The sequence below is a fragment of the Sinohyriopsis cumingii genome, chromosome 11, assembly GCF_028554795.1.
Source record: "Sinohyriopsis cumingii isolate HCF-2022 chromosome 11, ASM2855479v2, whole genome shotgun sequence".
NCBI classification, from domain to species: Eukaryota; Metazoa; Mollusca; class Bivalvia; order Unionida; family Unionidae; genus Sinohyriopsis; species Sinohyriopsis cumingii.
This window is the reverse complement of record NC_142971.1, coordinates 67,238,307-67,259,912: the sequence shown is the minus strand read 5'-3', so window position 1 is coordinate 67,259,912 and position 21,606 is coordinate 67,238,307. Positions and strand designations below refer to the sequence as shown.

Sequence of the window (21,606 nt, the reverse complement as noted above, 5' to 3'; positions counted from 1 at the left end):
AGGTTGATTTTGTTATGGTAATCTGTATATTCATGGAAAGAAAGTTGATTTTGTTATGGTAATATGTATATTCATGGAAGGGAAGTTAATTTTGTTATGGTAATTTGTATATTCCTGGAAGGGAAGTTGAGTTTGTTATGGTAATCTGTATATTCCTGGAAGGGAAGTTGAGTTTGTTATGGTAATCTGTATATTCCTGGAAGGGAAGTTGATTTTGTTATGGTAATCTGTATATTCATGGAAGGGAAGTTGATTTTGTTATGGTAATCTGTATATTCATAGAAGGGAAGTTGAGTTTGTTATGGTAATCACAGTGCTTTTGGTATTGTAATTTTGTATATTCATGGAAGGGAAGTTGATGTATATTCATGGAAGGGAAGTTGATTTTGGTATTGTAATTTGTATATTTTTGGAAGGGAAGTTGATTTTGTTATGGTAATCTGTATATTCATGGACGTGAAGGTGATTTTCTTCTGTATATTATTGGAAGGGAAGTTGAGTTTGGTATTGTAATCTGTAAATTATTGGAAGGGAAGTTGAGTTTGGTATTGTAATTTGTATAATTACAGTGCTTTTAAAGCTAGTAGATGTGAAATCCATTTACTGAGGCACTGATGAGACTTGGATCATGATAAGTTCATTGCAAATTATATTCCATACTAGAATCAATAACAAATTTAAATATTATATTCCATATTAGAATAAATAACAAATTTAAATATTATGTTCCATATTAGAGTCAATAACAAATTTAAATATTATATTCCATATTAGAGTCAATAACAAATTTAAATATTATGTTCCATATTAGAGTAAATAACAAATTTAAATATTATGTTCCATATTAGAGTCAATAACAAATTTAAATGTTATATTCCATATTAGAGTAAATAACAAATTTAAATATTATTTTCCATATTAGAGTAAATAACAAATTTAAATATTATATTCCATGTTAGAGTCAATAACAAATTTAAATAGTATATTCCATATTAGAGTCAATAACAAATTGAAATATTATATTCCAATTTAGAATCAATAACACATTTAAATATTATATTCCATTTTAGAGTCAATAACAAATTTAAATATTATATTCCATATTAGAGTCAATAACAAATTGAAATATATTCCATATTAGAGTCAATAACAAATTGAAATATTATATTCCATATTAGAGTCAATAACAAATTGAAATATATTCAGTATTAGAGCCAATAACAAATTGAAATATTATATTCCATACTAGAGTCAATAACAAATTTAAATTACATAGTAAGGGGTTGGTTTTAAACCTTGTTAGAGTTTATGTTATTTGTTGTATTTAATCCATTGAATGTACTTGAACTTCCTTGGATTTGTAAAATTCCTTCAACTCAAATCAGTATTTAAGGCATTCATGTGGCACAATTGTGTAGGACATGCTATAATTGTGTTTTGCACACAGAATTATTTTCAAATGGTATTTGCTGTAACTTGTGCCAACTTGTATCCAAATTGGCAAACATGGACATTGATGTTATAGGAACATTGACATTGATGCCAAATAAACAATAACATTAATGCCATATAAAGATTATATTGATGCCATATAAACATTCTATTGATGCCATATAAAGTGTATATTGATGCCATATAAACATTATATTGATGCCATATAAAGTGTATATTGATGCCATATAAACATTATATTGATGTCTTATAAACAATGACGTTAATGCCATATAAACATTCTATTGATGCCATATAAAGTGTATATTGATGCCATATAAACATTATATTGATGTCTTATAAACAATGACGTTAATGCCATATAAACATTATATTGATGCCATATAAACATTATATTGATGCCATATAGACATTGAAATTTATACCATATACACATTGACATTGATGCCATATATAAACATTGACATTGGTGCCATATAAACATTGACATTCATGCCATATAAATATTGACATTCATGTCACACATAAACATTGACAATATATATGTACCCAATTCACAGGACTTGCACCGTACAGGCTGTAGTGGCTTCAGTGGGCAGGACAACGAGGAAGAGAGGGCACTTTTGAAGAGAGTCCTTTTGGCATATGCTCGATGGAACAAGCATGTGGGTTACTGCCAGGGTTTCAATGTCATTGCAGCCCTTATCCTTGAGGTCATGAACAGAAAGGAAGATGATGCCCTAAAGGTAAGTTCATGTTTCCATTTTTACCTCACCTGGAAGCCATACATTCCTGATCTGATTTTGATTAAACTTAGAATATTTCATTATATCATGTATATTGCAGGTGAGTTAGATAACAAGTAAAATTATCACATATTACTGAAATGATCTTGCATTTGGTTCGGTAGAGGTGGTGGCCTATTTTTGGTCTCAATTTTATCAAACATGGAGTATCGGCTTACATTTTCATGATCACAGACAGGTATGTATATTAATGTGTGAAGTCATTGCATACTAACAATGTGATCTTACATCTGATTGACTGAGCTTGATACCACACTGGTGGTCATATCTCATGTCTGATTTTGACAAGATTTGGAATGTGGGTTTCTGTCATTAAGGTCTTGGAGAGGTTTGATAATGAGCAAGGCAAGGTATCTGAACATCTTGACTGCTCTATGACATGATTTCTACTAGAGTTGTTAAATACGCTGTATAGTTACTGAAGAGGCAAGTGGTGTGGGTGTTGATTTGGATGAAAATATAGAAAATGTATGTGGGGTAATTGATATTTTAGGAAGTGGGGATTGTGAGCATGGAAATAAATTTAACAAATGATACCTAATTAATTGGTTTGTTTAAGTCAGATATTGGCAATGATGAAGACTTTGTTGGTTTTCAATCTAACTGGACATTTGAGAACTTCACTGCTTGTAAAGCTCACTCAGATACCAAGGTTGGAGGGACAGTGATTAGACACCCAGACAAAGTTTTATCTTGTCATTATTTTGATTTGAAATGGGAATAAGATTTTGGGCAACATATCATTGCTTTACACAGTACAGGACCACTCACCCTCTGCACCATTGCTTTACACAGAACAGGACCACTCACCCTCTGCACCATTGCTTTACACAGTACAGGACCACTCACCCTCTGCACCATTGCTTTACACAGTACAGGACCTCTCACCCTCTGCATCATTGCTTTACACAGTACAGGACCACTCACCCTCTGCATCATTGCTTTACACAGTACAGGACCACTCACCCTCTGCACCATATTTGATGCCAATTAATATTCCAACTTTGAAGGTATTTATAGTTTTATGTCTTTGCATGTGTTTTATGTCCCTCATCCATGAATAACTGTTCGGGATATATAAAAAAATGTCTGTTCAACAATAATTTCAATAGCATTATGTCCCGTCATCATTTTAATCAAATATGGAACTACTTACTAAAATCATGTCGAGTAACTCACATTTTTCAAATAATTAAACTTTTAAAAATATTAATATTTGAGCATAATACTATGCAGTATTACTGCATTCCTGGAAATGGACCAAAATAAACCCAACAAAACTCTTATATGTTTACATTAGAATTTATTGTGGAATAATGATACTAAAAGAAAAAGAACAGCTATGTCAACTTTCTAGTAAGGATCTACTCATGTGAGTAAATTTAGTAAAATGTTAATAACCTTTGACATTCTTGATGGATGTATATTATGTATTCACATCTTTAATCTATATTGGGATTATGATTAAATTTGGTAAAATTCGTTATGTTCCTGCAATACTAAAATAGTCAGATTAATGAAATAGTCAACTGTAATGTAAACCAGGTTGGTGATATCAGGCCAGTATGTATCTCTTGTTTAATTTACCACATCCGGGGGAACCTGTTCTGCCCATCAGTCTTAACAAACAGTTGGTTGTCCATCCTGGGAAGCTCATTAGATTGACACAAAAACTACTTAATGTTGACCAATTTTTTATGCATATGTAGATTTCACACAAGAGAGCAATATTTTTTGTACATTTTGGAATGTTCTGACATACTTTTTTTGAAACCATGTAGGCAAAATTTTACACAAATCACGACACAGAAGATGCTACTTGGATTTAAATCGTATTTGATGATGGGCTTACAGTCAGGAAGTTCTAGGTCAAAGTTCATTTCCGTCTTTTCAAGGTTTCGTTTGAGTTATGGACTCTGTGCGATATAGGTTTTAATCTTGAAAATATTGAACTTGTTTTCATCAGTTATACCGTGTAGCAGGAACACCTTTATGCTTAAGACACATTTTTTTATTTTTGTTTGTTTGTTATTGGTTTGTTTCTTTTTTTTTAAAGCATGCAATGTTTTGCAATATCATTTGTTTGTAGGACTTGTTTGTACATAAGAAAGTTGTATTATTGAAAGGACTCATTTGTACAGAAGAATGTCATTCATTTATAAAGGACTTGCATATAAAACATCAATTTTTGGTAAAGAACTTGTAACGAAGAATGTCATGTCATTTGTTTGCAAAGGACTTGTACAGAAAAATGTTATGTCATTTGTTTATAAAGGACTTGTACAAAAGAACATCCTTTGTAAAGAGGTTCATTTCTTTATCTCTAAGATATCTGCATATCTATAGGAAATACTGTGAATAAAACTACAGACTACTGCAAAGACACAAGTACAAACTATTGCAAAGATGCAAGTACAAACTATTGCAAAGACACAAGTACAAACTATTGCAAAGATGCAAGTACAAACTATTGCAAAGACACAAGTACAAACTACTGCAAAGACACAAGTACAAACTACTGCAAAGATGCAAGTACAAACTGCTGCAAAGATGCAAGTACAAATTATTGCAAAGATGCAAGTACAAACTACTGCAAAGATGCAAGTACAAACTATTGCAAAGATGCAAGTACAAACTGTTGCAAAGATGCAAGTACAAACTACTGCAAAGATGTAAGTACAAACTATTGCAAAGATATAAGTACAAACTATTGCAAAGACACAAGTACAAACTATTGCAAAGATGCAAGTACAGACTATTGCAAAGGCACAAGTACAAACTATTGCAAAGATATAAGTACAAACTACTGCAAAGACACAAGTATAAACTACTGCAAAGACACAAGTACAAACTACTGCAAAGACACAATTACAAACTATTGCAAAGATGCAAGTACAAACTATTGCAAAGACACAAGTACAAACTATTGCAAAGAGATAAGTACAAACTATTGCAATAAATGTAACCACACAGAAGACTAAAATATTTATGTATTCCGTTCATGAGAGAGCCTGTGTGGTCTGCTCTTACTTACAGTCTGATCTATAGACTTTAAAATGTATTTGCTTGCACATGCAATATTGGTTTCTTGTACGTATTTTTTTCTTTTTTTTACAAGTGCAATTTGTGTAATCAAATAGATTCACATCTATGCATTAATTAACTGTTGATATTGATCTACCTCTTTAAGGCGTTGTAAATAAATAGCAAATTTGCATATTTATTTTACACTGACAATTCATCTAGAAACATCAGGTTTGAAGCTTTTAGTCCAGAATGGTATTGCTCTTGCCAAAAGCACATTCCATAGTGTATGGGAAATTGGTGATGACCTATGTCACCGTGACCACATTCCAGTTTTTTAAGAAGTAATATTTGCAGACCTCAAGTGTTTGGGAAAAGATGAAAATTGAACAAGACAGATTGAAAAACGTTGAAATACCTTTGTAATCATTTGGACAATGTAGTAATCCAGTATTCAGATTTACATCATATTCCAGGAGGATGCTGGGGATACAGTACTAAAAACTGATTTGATGATGCATGCAAAGATCAGGCAATGAAAAATTACAATATACACCAAGCTAAAGCTTGTCATACCATGAGAGAGAGAGCAAGAGGAAGACATGTAGATCCTGTGTCTCCAGGCTACACTCACTCTTCTCCATTAAATTAAATATTGACAAAAATAAAAGCTGTTTCAAGCAAGAAATCTGATGAAGTGGTCACAGAAAACTCAACTATACTGCAAAGCACTCTTCGCTAAGGCATTGTTCTGAAAATTTCTGTTATTTAAAAAAACTAGAAGGAAAAGGTTTTCTCAATGTCAGATCTGCTTATACAGCAGATTACAATAAATGTTTAACTCTCAGAAAGATGCAGGGCTCTTGTTTGAGTTTATGACACTTCAGCAGGACCAGATGGTGTCCACTATTAACTTTTGAAACACTTACCTGTCACAGACTTAACCACACTTACCTGTCACAAACTTCACTACACTTACTTGTCACAGACTTCACAACACTTACCTGTCACAGACTTAACCACACTTACCTGTCACAGACTTCACCACATATACCCATCACAGTCTTAACCACACTGACTTGTCACAGACTTAACCACACTTACTTGTCACACACTTAACCACACTTGTCACAGACTTGATCACACTTATTTGTCAGACTTAACCACACTTACCTATCACAGACTTAACCACACTTACCTATCACAGACTTTACGACAGGACTTAACCACACTTACCTGTCACAGACTTAACCACACTTACCTGTCACAGACTTAACCATACTTACCTGTCACAGACTTAACCATACTTACCTGTCAAAGACTTAACCACACTTACCTGTCACAGGCTTTACACTGCTAAAGATTTTCAGTAACATTTAGAAAACTGGCAATTTCCTCCAGTTTTGGTTAGGAGCAACAGTGATACTTGTACACAAACCCAGAAAGGACCAAACTGGCCAAACTGAACTTACCAGCTCTTGTCCCATAGCATTAGCAAGCTGTAATTGTAAAATATAGAATGGTCATGTTCTTATATCTCGAGTTCAGCAACATATTATCTGATGTTAAAGGTGGATTCAAATGGTGGAGAAGCACAATAGACCACCTTGTTAGACCAATAGACCACCTTGTCAGACTCTAAGCATTTACTAGTAAAACTTTCATAAAGGAAGAACATGTAGTTGCAGTTTTATTCAACACAGAGAGCTTAAAGTATGGTATAGTGAATGACTTTTTCAACTCAGAGAGCTTGAAGTATGGTATAGTGAATGACATTCAATTCTGAGAGCTTGAGGTATGGTATAGTGAATGACTTATTCAACTCAGAGAGCTTGAAGTATGGTATAGTGAATGACATTCAACTCAGAGAGCTTGAGGTATGGTATAGTGAATGACTTATTCAACTCAGAGAGCTTGAATTATGGTATAGTGAATGACATTCAACTCAGAGAGCTTGAGGTATGGTATAGTGAATGACTTATTCAACTCAGAGAGCTTGAAGTATGGTATAGTGAATGACATTCAACTCAGAGAGCTTGAGGTATGGTATAGTGAATGACTTATTCAACTCAGAGAGCTTGAATTATGGTATAGTGAATGACATTCAACTCAGAGAGCTTGAGGTATGGTATAGTGAATGACTTATTCAACTCAGAGAGCTTGAAGTATGGTATAGTGAATGACATTCAACTCAGAGAGCTTGAAGTATGGTATAGTGAATGACGTTCAACTCAGAGAGCTTGAAGTATGGTATAGTGAATGACATTTAACTCAGAGAGCTTGAAGTATGGCATAATGAATGACTTATTCAGCTCAGAGAGCTTGAAATATGGCATAATGAATGACTTATTCAGCTCAGAGAGCTTGAAGTATGGCATAATAAATGACTTATTCAACCTAGGTCTTAGGGGCCCCTACCTAACTTTATCTCGACAACTTAGAAAGATATAAATTTTATGGTTAAGGTTTTCTGAGAACTATCCTCAGGAAATGAATGTACTTCAGGGCAGCGTATTGTTAGTCACCCTGTTCAAAATTAAAATACGAAATGCCTTAGTCCAGGAATTGCCTGATCATTATGTGTTGACCACTTTTAGAATATGCGTATTATTGAATATCAACTAAAGATGAGCATAAAAAGTTCAGAAATGGGCAGATGAAAATGGGTTTAAATTCTCTGTATCAAAACTGTACACTGTATGCATTTCTGCCAATTGCATCATATTCGCAATGATCCAAAGCTATAACTTAATGGTTGTATTATTCCTGTTGTGGAGAAGAGCAAATTTTTTAGGGCCTGTATTTTACCATAAACTAACTTTTCTTTTGCATAATAGATAGTTCAGAGCCTAATGTCAAAAGGCCTTGGATTTAATTTGAGTCATGACAAACACAGATTGGGGAGCAGATCAGAAGGTCATACTTCAATTGTACAGGCTATTACTAAGATGAATACTTGATCATAGGTTGACTTTGTACAGATCAGTTTGTAAATATTACCTGCACATCCTTGATCCAATATAGTCAATGTGGAATGCTGTACAGGGCTTGAGTATGAGCCAAGACTGAATGTGGCACAAGGCATTGCAAACACAGGAAGATTGGAATGCTGTACAGGACTTGAGTATGAGCCAAGACTGACTGTGGCACAAGGCATGGCAAACACAGGAAGATTGGAATGCTGTACAGGACTTGAGTATGAGCTAAGGCTGACTATGGCACAAGGCATGGCAAACACAGGAAGATTGGAATGCTGTACAGGACTTGAGTATGAGCCAAGACTGACTATGGCACAAGGCATGGAAAACACAGAAAGATTGGAATGCTGTGCAGGAGGTCATTACTTTGATCTGATGGATCAGCTTGCAAATCTTACCTGTAGATGCCTGATCTGATATAAATTCAGAGACTTAAACTTTGTGAGCAATCAGAACTTGCTTCTTTGTTGTGGAAAATTAATTGTTACTTGATCTGAACTGAACGAAATTCCCAAACTATAATCTCAAAGTCCATCTACTTCTGCATATGATGTATGCCCAGAAATAAATTTAATTCCAAAATCACCACCTTGGTTATCAAGAACCCACAATGCTAAATGATCTTTACAAATTCAAAAAGTCCTCAACAAAACCCTCAACAGTAACATTTTGACCCTTGCCAATTCAAAAAGTCATCAATAAAAACCTCAACAAAAATATGTTGATCCTTGCCAATTCAAAAAGTCATCAACAAAAACCTCAATATATTTTGATCCTTGCCAATTCAAAAAGTCCTCATCAAAACCCTCACTAATAATATTTTGATCCTTGCCAATTCAAAATGTTCTCAAGAAAAACCTTACCAATAATTATTTTGATCCGTGCAAATACAAAAAGTCCTTGACAAAATCCTCACCTTTTTTAGAGTAAATTCAATAAAATCATGCCCATTGTTATGTATATTTGATTTAATTATATCTGATTTAATATATATATTTATTTCAATTTAATTGTTTGTCAGTTTAATTTTTTATATTTTTCATTTCATGGTATTGTAATGTAAATTTATACATTAGGGATGACATTTTTTCAGAAAATAGTTTGATCATGACTGTTCGTTTTATAAATACCAGGTGTTGATCTAGATCCTGACCTTGATTCAAAATTCGTAGCAACCACGTAAACAACTTCTATTTTTATTTTAAAATGATTTTTTGTTGTCGAGGTCATGATGGGACTACGTGTTTAAGATGTAAACAATTTTTATATATTTTTATTTCTTAGAGTAAAATGATTCATTTTCATCAGGGCCACACTGGGTGGACGTGCTCTTTAACAAGTACCTAATTTCTATAAGCTTTTAGAACATGATCGTGTGACCCCCTGTTTATGTTTTAAAAGACAATATAACATCTGTTTTGGAGAGTTATTCTCAGTAGAAGTTGGGCTGTTACATTGGAAGTTGTATGTTGTGCTGTTTGGAGTTATTTCAAATTACTTGGATTGGAGTTATTTCAAATTATTTTGATTTAAAAGGATTAATTCTTTTTTCCTGGAAAATACATGTGCTCGTGTGAGATTCTTAATCTAAGACAATTCTTATAAGAAATTTGTTTTGCTTTTCAAAATTGGAGTGATAATTCTTGTTTCTACATGGAACTTGTTGTTGTTGCTGTTGTGGGGTTTAACGCCATTTTTCAGCACACGATAGGCTATACATGCATGGCGGCCAGAATTAATGGTGGAAGAAGAACCCGGGGAAAATTACAAGGAAATTTAGGCTTCAAAACTACCGATTATAGCATATGTCAGCTTCCATTTTGGATTCTTTGTCAGGATTTGAACTTGAAATGAGTAGAACATTATGTTAATAGGCCAAAAATAATTGTATTGTTGGAATATTTTTGGATTTGATTCTGTAAAACCATAAGTTCATATTTTTTTATTTTTACAGAATTTTTCCAGGGAAATAAATTGTCTTTTTTTCCCAAAGCTTGTTGTTTTCACTATTTCTTGTGTTAGTGTATATTTGAGCCTAAACACGTGAGAAAAGAATTGTTGAGCTCATCCTAAGGATAATTTTGAATTTTGGATAGAATATTTCAGAATTTTTTATAAAAAATTTGAATTCCTCATGTTTTTGAAATCTTAGTGAAATCGGCAAAATTTTTCCCCTAAAATGTCATCAAAAGTAGAACTCTTTCTTTCAGATCCTGCCCAGGAGCTATTAGATCTTTTAAAAAAAATATGATTTGATTCAACTTGCCAGAAAATATGATCTTTCTGAAGTAAAGGTTTCCTTAACAAAACAGGAAATAAGAAATATTTTGGTTCAGTATTTGGTAGAAAAGAATGTTTTTGGATAAAAGTGCTTTGGTTTCGGTCATTAAGTCTGTATCAGACTCTAGCATAAAATGAAGTAATTAGAATTAAAATACAAGATGGAATTGGAGTTGAAGAAGCTGGAGCTTCAGAAAGATAAAGAAGAAAAACAAATGCAAGTGCAGTTGCAATTGGAAAAAGAGAAAGAATAAATGAAATTGGGGAAAGAAAAAGAACAAATGTTCTTATAAAAAGAACAAATAAAGTTAAGATTTGAGAAAGAGCAAAAGAAAACATACAAATGCAGTTAGATAAGGAAGAAAGAGAGAAAGAAAGACAAATGCAGTTACAAAAAGAGTAAATGCATTTACAATCAGAGAAGGATGAAATGGAATTTCAAATTTGGTTCAGATAATTAGAGCTGTCAAAGGAAAAACAGTCCCCAACTTTTGATGTTTTAAGAAATATTAAGTTAGTACCTCCTTTTCTGGAAGAAGAAGTAGACATGTTTTCTTCATTTTGAAAAAGTTGCTGAAAATTTGAAGTGGCCAAGGGAGCATTGGACTCTGTTATTGCAATGTGTACTGACTGGTAAAGCTTGTAATATTTACATTTCGTTTTCACTAGAGCAGGTCACTGACTATGATGTAGTTAAGGAATATATCTTGATGGGTTATGAGTTAGTCCCTGAGGCTTATTGGCAAAAATTGAGGAACTATAAAAAAAGAAACTGACCAGATCTATGTCGAATTTGCAATGGAAGAAGCATGACAATTTGATAGGTGGTGCACGTCTAGAAAGGTAAATAAAGATTATGAAAGTCTCAGACAACTCGTATTGGTAGAAGAGTTTAAGAACTGTATTCATAGTGACATTAATGTCTATCTTGACGAGCATAAGATTGAAACCTTGGAAAATGCTGCTCGTGCCGCTGACAATTATGCTTTAACTCATAAAGTTCCTTTTGTAAATAAGACTTCTACACAACAGTCTTTTTGACTGAAAAGTATTTCAGTCTAATACAAGCCCTTCTAAAACTAAAACTGGCACAACTTAACAACAATCAAACTTCAGAGAAGCTTGATTCATGATCCTTGTCTCATCCTACGTGTATCCATTGCAAGAAAAAGGACATGTTATTTCTGATTGCTACAAATTGAAAAATAGGCATCAGAATCAAGACAGACCTATTCCAAATGCTTTATTTCTAAGAGGTCATGGTAATGGTCATGTATTGAAAGCAATACATTTGTTGGGTCTAATAAACCCCAGTCTGATTTTATTATGGGAAATTATGAACCATTCATATTGAAGGGTTCTTTATCACTCTTAGGTGATTCGACCAATCCTATCCCTATTAAAATTTGAAGGGATATAGGATCTTCTCAGAGTCTTTTATTGTCAGGTACTTTGCCTTTTTCTGAGAAGTCTTCTTTTAATGAAAGTGTTCTTATTCAGGAAATAGAGTGCAGCTTTGTTAATGTTCCTCTCCATTGTGTAAATTTATCATCAGACAAGGCTTGTCAGTTACAAGTGGATTAACCACAACCTTGTCTCCAGCTAGGGTTTTGCCTAGTAATAAATGAATGTCCTAAATGGGTAAAACAGAGACTGGCCCATGAAACTCTATTGGTTGGTCATTTAGGGATCAATAAAAGTTATCACAGGATCCTAACTCACTTCTATTGGCCAAAAATAAAAAGTGATGTTGGTAAATACTGTAGATCTTGTCATACCTGTAAAATGGTAGGAAAACCAAATCAGAAAATTCCCAAGGCTGATCTACGAACCATTCAGTAGAATTTTGGTAGTCAAATACCTGTTGACCATTATGTGTGCATCAACAAGGTTTCCAGAGTCAATTCCCTTGAGAAATATAAAATCTAAAATAATAGTAAAAGCTTTGATAAAGTCTTTTACTCAGTTTGGCCTTTCCAGATTTATCCAATTGAGTCAAGGGTCAACTTTTAGGTCTGGAATTTTCCAGCCTATTCTGCTTGAATTTGGCACTCAACAATTCAAGTCAGAAGTGAAATCATGGCTTGACAGAACTGTTATAGAGAGAACTTTTGAGTCTGGTAATAATGGAGTTATGTCTCTCTTGCTCGTTCTGCAAGTTTTTCTTCAGTTTGGATATTATGTCCCCTACAAGGTTAAGAAGAAAATGAATGAGATAAATTATAATATTAGTGCTCCTGGGATCTAAATAAATTATAGGAGTACCAGCATATTGAATGAGATAGCCAGGTTAAACATGCAATTAATTTAGTTGTACCTGTCCCATTCAGTGAAGATTTATGTGAAGGAATATTATTGGATTCTACTGATATTGGAGTGACAAATCTTTGGAATTCTGAAATTATGAAAGATCTGGACCAGAAACTTTCACATTTGCAAGAGCAAGAAAGAAATGAACTTAAACAGGTATTATTTGAATATGAGTACTTATTTCCAGATGTTCCTACAAGGACAAACAAAATTTTCCATGATGATGAAATTGTAAATTCTAAAACTTTCAAATATCAGCATTTTTAGAACTTACCTGTCCATGGGCACCATTAGTTGCATGGTGTTACCAACCAGCTGGTGATTATTTATTGATTTTGAATTAACAGATAGGCATGGCTTTGGTCCTACATTTGATAAAGAGAACACATTGCATCATTCTGAAATGGTTGAGATTGCTCAAAGTGAGGAAACTAATTATGTACTGACCCAGTTTGGTTGAGATGGCTCTTTTTATCTAGTAATATGGCAGTTGGTTTGAGATTTAAAAAACATAAAATTAATGATTAGTTTATTAACATGGATCAATTAGTCCTGCCACATGATTGAATAGAAAAGATGAGCAACATTTCCCTATAAACAGGAAAATTATTAAAACGACATTATGATCTCTTATCATGTAATTCCCATACAGGACACACGGTACTAATTATATGGAAGAACTGTGAACCAGTCTAGAAATGGGTGAAGAAATAATAGAGTATTTACAGGTTTGGTGGTCCATAATTGGTTAATAATGAAAATTAAAATTTTAGGAAAAATATCTTTTGAGAGCTTATCCTATATGTAATGTAAAAAAATATTGACAAATTTCTACTGATGCAATTTTAGCGTTTTTACAGGCTTGACTCAGGAGTACTCAATACTGAAAGTAGCACCTGATTCATTTGGTGCAGAATCAATAACACGTGTTTCATGCACATGTATGTAAACAAAGTGCCGCGGGTCATATGGTGTTCTCCACACATAAGTTTACACCAAGGTTAGATGTGCATGAAGAATTATAGGTGTCATTATCAGCACCCAGAAATTTTAAGTTATTGAATTTTAATATGATAGTGTTTCCATATGTTTACCATTGGAGTTGAATTAGTACTGTGAGTCCTACAGGTTTGGGAATAGGCCCCATGTGCCTACCTGCATGTCATATAAGGCAGCTAATGATAGCAGCATTACTGCTATGGGATGGGTCCTGTGAAGATCATCCAACTGACATCTTGGGCTTTTTAAAAGAGCAAGGTTTACATAATACAATGTTGGTCTCATTTAAGTTATAAATTAGCCCATTTGTCCCTTTGTTTTTTATGATGTTGGAGAGGATGCAACATATCTGATGATACTCTTAGCTTGTATTACACAGATACTTTTGGTTACAGAGCTTAATTATTATCCTTTATATCTGGGCAAGGGTTTTGTTTCAGCCATTTTTGCTTCAAGCTCTTAGCTTGGATTATTTATCTTCCTATAGACTTTTAAATTTGTTTACTTTTACTATTTTATAGCCATGATTGTGCCATCAAATTGTATTGAGACATGTTTGCTTACTCTTGTCCAGCAAAACATGTAGTACTTTTCAGCTAGACATGTGGCATTTTTGTCTGTCAAGATATGCAACACTTTTGTTAAGCAAGACATGTAGCACTTTGTCGAGCAAGACATATAGTACTGTTCAGCTAGACATGTGGCATTTTTGTCTGTCAAGATATGCAACACTTTTGTTAAGCAAGACATGTAGCACTTTGTCGAGCAAGACGTGTAGTACTGTTCAGCTAGACATGTGGCATTTTTGTCTGGCAAGATATGCAACACTTTTGTTAAGCAAGACATTTAACACTTTGTCGAGCAAGACATGAAGCTTTTTTGTCATGCAAGACATGTAACACTTTAGTCCAGCAAGACATAACACTTTTGTCAAGCAAAACATGTAGCACTGTTCAGCAATACATGTAGTACTTTTGTCCAGCAAGACATGTAGACATGTAATACTCTTGTCCAGCCAGACATAGCATGTTTGTCCAGGATGACATTTTGGACTTATGTCAAGCAAGACATGTAGTGCTTTTGTCCAGCAAGATACGTAGCAATCCTTTAAAGCACCGTTGTGATCAAATTTTGCCTGAAGTGTTTTTTGTTACCTATGAGAATGTACTTCATTTGGTTGGTTGGTTGGTTGGTTGGTTTGTTCATTGGTGTTTGGCAGGTCATCAGCACATGAAATATTTTATTTAATGCAGTGGTTATGTTTTAAAGTTCTAGACATGCATGATGGCAGCAAGCCAGTCTTGGTCAGGGCAGGATACTTTGACTTCCATAGCACTAAGATAGTGATAGTGAGCTCACAACAAAGATTTCAGTCAAGTTCGATGACAGGTTGCATTTAAATAATTTTATCATGAATGGTTGTCAGTCAAGTTGCTCAGAATGTTTCATTAGCACAGAGAATATGAGACTGCAATCCAAGCACATACAAAATGGGTTTATGTCAGTTTACTTTTCTGTATTGAACAATTTGTATTGTTTATAGTTTTGCTTCTTTGTGTGCACTGTTATCCAGTATTATGTTAATGCAGTTTTAGAAATAGGCTTGTTTACTGAAATACAGAATACATTTTGTTGTAATGTACTTGTTTTTACAACTGAACCAATAACGTCTTGTCATCCTGATATCAGTAATGTAAATAAGATCTGCATCAGCCTTCCTGACAACATTTTATTTCCACCTCATTTGAAGCTGAGATCAGACTGATTGAAAACAGGTATCCCTCGAGAAATAATTAACACTGCTGATACACATTTGCAAGAGTCTTCAATCTATTTATTTGCTAGTCACAAATTGTTAATATCCAATATTAAGGACATGCCGAATAAATTGTGAAAAGTCAGTGACTGGAAATTGACATAATGGTATGGTTTGTGCCTTAGAGGAATCGATTGTTTTCATTACATCTGTCTTTGTACCTGATAAGCACTATATGAAAAGATGTCCTGATACAGAATGGTGAGGAGCCATATCCCGTGAGGTAAAGCAAAGAATATACTTACAAATAAAACCTACAATCAGAATGTCAATCTTTGTTATAAAACAGTGCTGTCATACTTGCATACTCTGGTTAATGTTGGGGATGCATGCATCAAAAGTAAACATATAGTTAAAGTATGTATAGTGAACCATTTATTCCCTTAATAATCAATTTATCAATTGGGAGAGTTGTGCAGACAGATAAATTAAATCAACAAGGTTTGACAAATGCATCTACGTTTTATGTATTTAATTGTAATTGAAAAAATATAGTTCTTAAACAAAAAGGTCCAGTGTATATCATTTTTAAAGCAATTTAAAGGCATGAAAATATTTATATGACATTGTATAGACTTAGCACATATAGTACTGTAGGTTATTTAGATTTAATTTATATTGTTTGCTTGACTTTTGTCCATGGTTGAGGGTAAAGTTTTTGTTCTATCTGACTATTGTCATGTTTTGCCTACCTGATTTTTGTCATTATCATAAGCGGTAATCAACATATTTAAAATTTAAGTTCAAGGCCTGACCATGTTTACCAATTAGCAAATTGTTCCATTAGAAATTATAAGTTTTACAGAACATTATGTTACTTCATCAGTCAGGTTACAGTTTGTGTATAAATAGAGGTTTTGTAAACAAAGTCTTCATTCCTGTTGTATGATCAGTCTTGGCTATTATTGTAGTTAAGATATAAATTGATAGTAATTTATTATAATTATTGATTGGAATTACAAAGTGAAAATTGACTTTTAGGACTTTTACTTTGGGATTACTGAGGACTCATTCAAAGATCTTCAAGATTACATCATTGTGATACATAAAGACATTCAAGACTACTGGAATTCATTTGGAACATTCTATACTTTTGGACTTTGATAGGACATATAGGATTATTTGGGGATTCACAATACAGTAAGGTCCTCTTAAATTTTCACTTTGTAACTTAGATAAATAAATAACTTTTTGATTTTATTGATCTTGTTGGTTCTTTTTTCATTCTGTTATATAATTTAAGACCTGTAGTCATAAAATTTAATAATAAAGTTCAGTTGTAGAGATGTGATCTGATTGCTAGATAAATATATACATGACTTGTTGAGATTTTGTCTTGTTTGTATTTAGTAGACAGAAAGAGAGAAGTGTGTATCAACATCTTAGCTGAGAGCTTGTCATTCCTGCATGAGTGAGAGAGAGAGAGAGAGAGAGAGAGAGAGAGAGAGAGGAAGGTTCAACTTCCAATCTGAGATCTCTTGCATGCATTTACTAGATGCAGAGAGCCATGTACATCATCTTCTCATCACCTATCATTTGCTGAAAAATGGCATTAAACACAGAAAATCCAAACCAAACCAAATTTTTTCTTCTTGTGAAAAAATGTTATACAGAAAGTAAGTAGACTTAAGTCTCATTGGTATATGCTTTAATTGCAGTTTTAGCTTTGCAGTGTAATTATTAGCAGTACACCCATTCATGACAGAATTAGGTCATCATTTAAATGTATTTTTGTCATTAAATTTGACATTTTAAATGAAATCTATTTTGTGAGCTGTTACTTTAATTTTGATCAATATCTAAGTGCTGATATTTATTCTTCTACAGCAAGAAAACTCCAATCTACAAGGAAATATCCCCACACAAATATGAACAATTTAGAAGTTTTTACTTTTTATCTGACCTGGTTAAGGTCTAGTGAACTTGTGGTATGGCCATTATGTCATTTATCCATCTCAGGTCCATCCTTCAGATGTGCTTATTACCATTTTAGAGACTGGGTTTCTGATTTGATTTTGATCAAACTGGAAATATAACATCTCAGATAAGTTTGAATACAAGTCAGATTAGTTTATAATAATCACTGAACTTGCTTCTGATTGGCCGAGCTTACTACCACTCTTAGATCAGGATTTGATTTTTATTAAAGTTGGAATTTATGCTTATGTTATATAGATCTTGGACAAGTTTCATAATTAATGAAATCCATGCATATTAATAAGTTGTTGTGCAGCTGACTGACTGAGCTTGTTAACACTCTGGAGCCTGCATTTTGGATCTGATTTTGATCTAACTTGGAATATGTACAAATGTTATCAAGTTGCTTAACAGATTTGGTTAAAAAGAGCTTGATACACATATATTAAAGAGGTGATGTTGCACTTGAGTTTGTAAATACTCTAGATGCCATATTTCTGCCCCATTTGGAGCATATTTGGTTACATAAGCTTATATCATCAAGATCTGAGTTGAATTTGATCATGAGTGACATCTACACAGATTAATGATGTGAATTTGCATGTGATTGGCTGAGCATGTGAGTTCTTTGGAGGCACTAATTCTGACCAGATTTTGATTGTATTTGGTATGTAAGCTTATATCATGAAGCCCTCAGGAGAGTTTGATTATGAGCATTACATGTGTCTAGTTATTATTTTATGTGATCTTTAATCTGGTTGGTTCAGCTGTTGAAGATTCTTTTGGTCATATTTCTCATCCGATTTTAATCTTATTGGATATGTAAGGTTATAGCATTAAGATCTACGATGCCTTCATTTATGAAGTACATCCACACTTATTAATGAGATGATACTGCATCTGATTGAATGAGCTTGCAAACACACAAAATGTTTTATTTCTGATCAGACCTTGATCTATGGCAACACCAAGTAAAGTGTATGTACTATTAGAATGGGGTATGGGCAGTTGTGAGTCAGGGTCTAGTCTCAGAAGCCAGGGAATCATCCATGGTGAATAATTATATCAATGAATTATCAATTTTATGAATAGACATTAATTATGTATGTATGTTTGGCATAGTAAAGAAGACAAATGACAACAACAATAATAGCAAATAAGCAGCTATGTGTTTCAAGATTTTTTTTATTCTTTACAGTTTCAGTATGTTTGTGAATTAACACTGACAAACTGTCATGTCAACTACACATGTGTACAATATCAGGCCCACATGGGCATTTTTTGTTTGGTGTTTATGGTTTATTAGAACAAGTAGTTTATTTGGTGTTTATGGCTCATTAGAACAAGTAGTTTATTTGGTGTTTATGGCTCATTAGAACAAGTAGTTTATTTGGTGTTTATGGCTCATTAGAACAAGTAGTTTATTTGGTGTTTATGGCTCATTAGAACAAGTAGTTTATTTGTTGTTTATGACTTATTAGGACAAGTAGTTTATTTGGTGTTTATGGCTCATTAGGACAAGTAGTTTATTTGTTGTTTATGACTTATTGGGACAAGTAGTTTATTTGGTGTTTATGGCTCATTAGGACAAGTAGTTTATTTGGTGTTTATGGCTCATTAGAACAAGTAGTTTATTTGGTGTGTATGGCTCATTAGAACAAGTAGTTTATTTGTTGTTTATGGCTCATTAGAACAAGTAGTTTATTTCGTGTTTATGGCTCATTAGAACAAGTAGTTTATTTGTTGTTTATGACTTATTAGGGCAAGTAGTTTATTTAGTGTTTATGGCTGATTAGGACAAGTAGTTTATTGTTTATGGCTCATTAGGACAAGTAGTTTATTTGTTGTTTATGACTCATTAAGACATGTAGTTTATTTGTTGTTAATGACTCATTAGGACAAGTAGTTTGTTGTTTATGACTCATTAGGACAAGTAGTTTGTTGTTTATGGCTCATTGGGACAAGTAGTTTATTTGATGTTGAGTTAATTGGAGCAAAATCTCCATGGATGAACCACAGTAGCCAACATCCTAGGCTTCTTTGATGGTAAGATTAAGTTGTGTGTCAGGCATGCATACATTCCAATTGCATAAATTGAACACAAAGATCAATCTACCAATGTATGCTTCGAGTCATATGGTCCAATGTGAAATTACTCTTCTGACGACATTACTTCTAATGAACTGAATTATATTTTTTTATGACATTCTATTTCATGCTTTTTATTGATAAGAGAATATAGTTTTTAGAAGAGTATGCTAGTTGTTAAATTTTGGTCTCTTTGTTAAATAAGCGATAAAAGATTCCAACTTCTAGAAGAAGAAAAAAAGCAACAGAACTTTAATTTGCTGTTGTTATGTATATTTGATTTACTTGTATCTGATTTAATATATATTTATTTCCATTTAATTGTTTGTCAGTTCTAAATTTTACATGATATTGTAAAGTTTATTTATTCACTAGAGATGATACTTTTTAGTTTATAAACACCAGGTGTTGATCTAAATCCTGACTTTGTTTCAAAATTTGTTGGAAGCCATGTAAACAATTTCTATCTTTATTTTAAAATGATTGATTGTTGTCGAGGTCATGCTTAAGATGTAAACAGCTATTTAATTTTTTATTTCTTAGAGTGAAATGATTGGTTTTCGTCAGGGCCACACATGTGCTTAAATTTCTATAAGCTTCTAGAAGATGATCACGTTGACCCATTGTTTGCATTTAGAATACGAGATATGTTTTGGAGAATTGTTCTCAGTAGAAGTAGCTGGCTGTTAAACTGGAAGTTATATGTTGTGCTGTTTGGAGTTATTTCAAATTACTTGGATTGAAAAGGATTAATTCTTTTATTATTCTGGAAAATGCATGTGCTCATGTGAGCTTCTTAATCATAGACAGTTCTTATAAGAGATTTATTCAGCTATCAGATACCGGAGTGATAAATCTTTTTTTATACATGGAACTGTAGAATTCTACACTACAGATTTCACCATAGGTTGTCACCTTCCATCTTGGATTCTTCGTCGGGATTCGAACTTGAAATCATTAGAACATTTTGTTATTAGGACTTCAAAATTTTACTCTTGGATTATTTTTGGATTTGATTCTTAAAATCTTAAGTTCATATTTTTTCATTTTTACATAATTTTTCCAGGGAAATAAATTATTTTATTTTTTCAAAGCTTGTTGTTTTCACTCTTTCTTGTGTTACTGTTTATTCGAACCAAAGCACATGACATAACACTATGAAACTACCTTAAGGTACTTCAAGATACTGGAGTACATTTATTCTAAACACATGCAAGTGACACAGATTCCAGTAAAATTTATGTTTTAAGAATAAACTCACAGATTTGGTGATTGCAAACCCTGTCTTATATTAAGAACTTGTTCTGAAAAAGCTGTTTCATACCAAAAAAAGAACATCTAATGTCGTCATTTGTATGTTGCACTTAAGCACTATTATCTCATCTGAAATAGTCTCCACACAGTGTAATACCTCTTGTTAATTTGAAACACCATGCATTTAAAATGTCATTGATTTTATTTTAGTAAACCATGCATTTCAAATGCCATTGACAGTTATTTTAGTAAGCCATGCATTTCAAATGTCATTGATAGTTATTCTAGTAAACATAGATGTTTATAAGAAAATAATAATTCTGAGTTTCTCAATTGCTAAAAGAATCAAATTGGGAAAAAATCACCATGGTATTCTTAATTTGTAAGCAGACAATTTCAGGTTAATCTTATGAATTTATTTTTTTGTACAATACCAGTATCAGGTCTCCAGGGTTTAATGTTTTGGAACCAGTCATCATACTTAGTAATTCATATCTCCATAAGTGCAAAGTGTCAGTAACAAAATGCATGAAGGTACAGGAGAAAGGTATTATTTTAACTGTATTAATTATTATAATTCTTATAAATTAAATAGTTAAAATAAGTTAAACATCAAGAGTTAGTTAAAGGTTTAGGAATTTGTTTTAGTATTCAAGTAAAATTAGCCATTGGTTAGAAAAGG

At 32.9% G+C, this 21,606-nt stretch overlaps 1 protein-coding gene across 1 annotated transcript in view; it reads left to right on the top strand.

The window, feature by feature from the left end:
• Positions 1-21,606, top strand: part of LOC149788618 (uncharacterized) — a 152,524-nt gene that overhangs the window by 64,182 nt on the left and 66,736 nt on the right. The window contains exon 5 of the mRNA XM_089974700.1: positions 2,013-2,198. Coding sequence (XP_089830826.1) covers positions 2,013-2,198 — 186 coding nt within the window. The remainder of the gene's footprint in view (positions 1-2,012; positions 2,199-21,606) is intronic.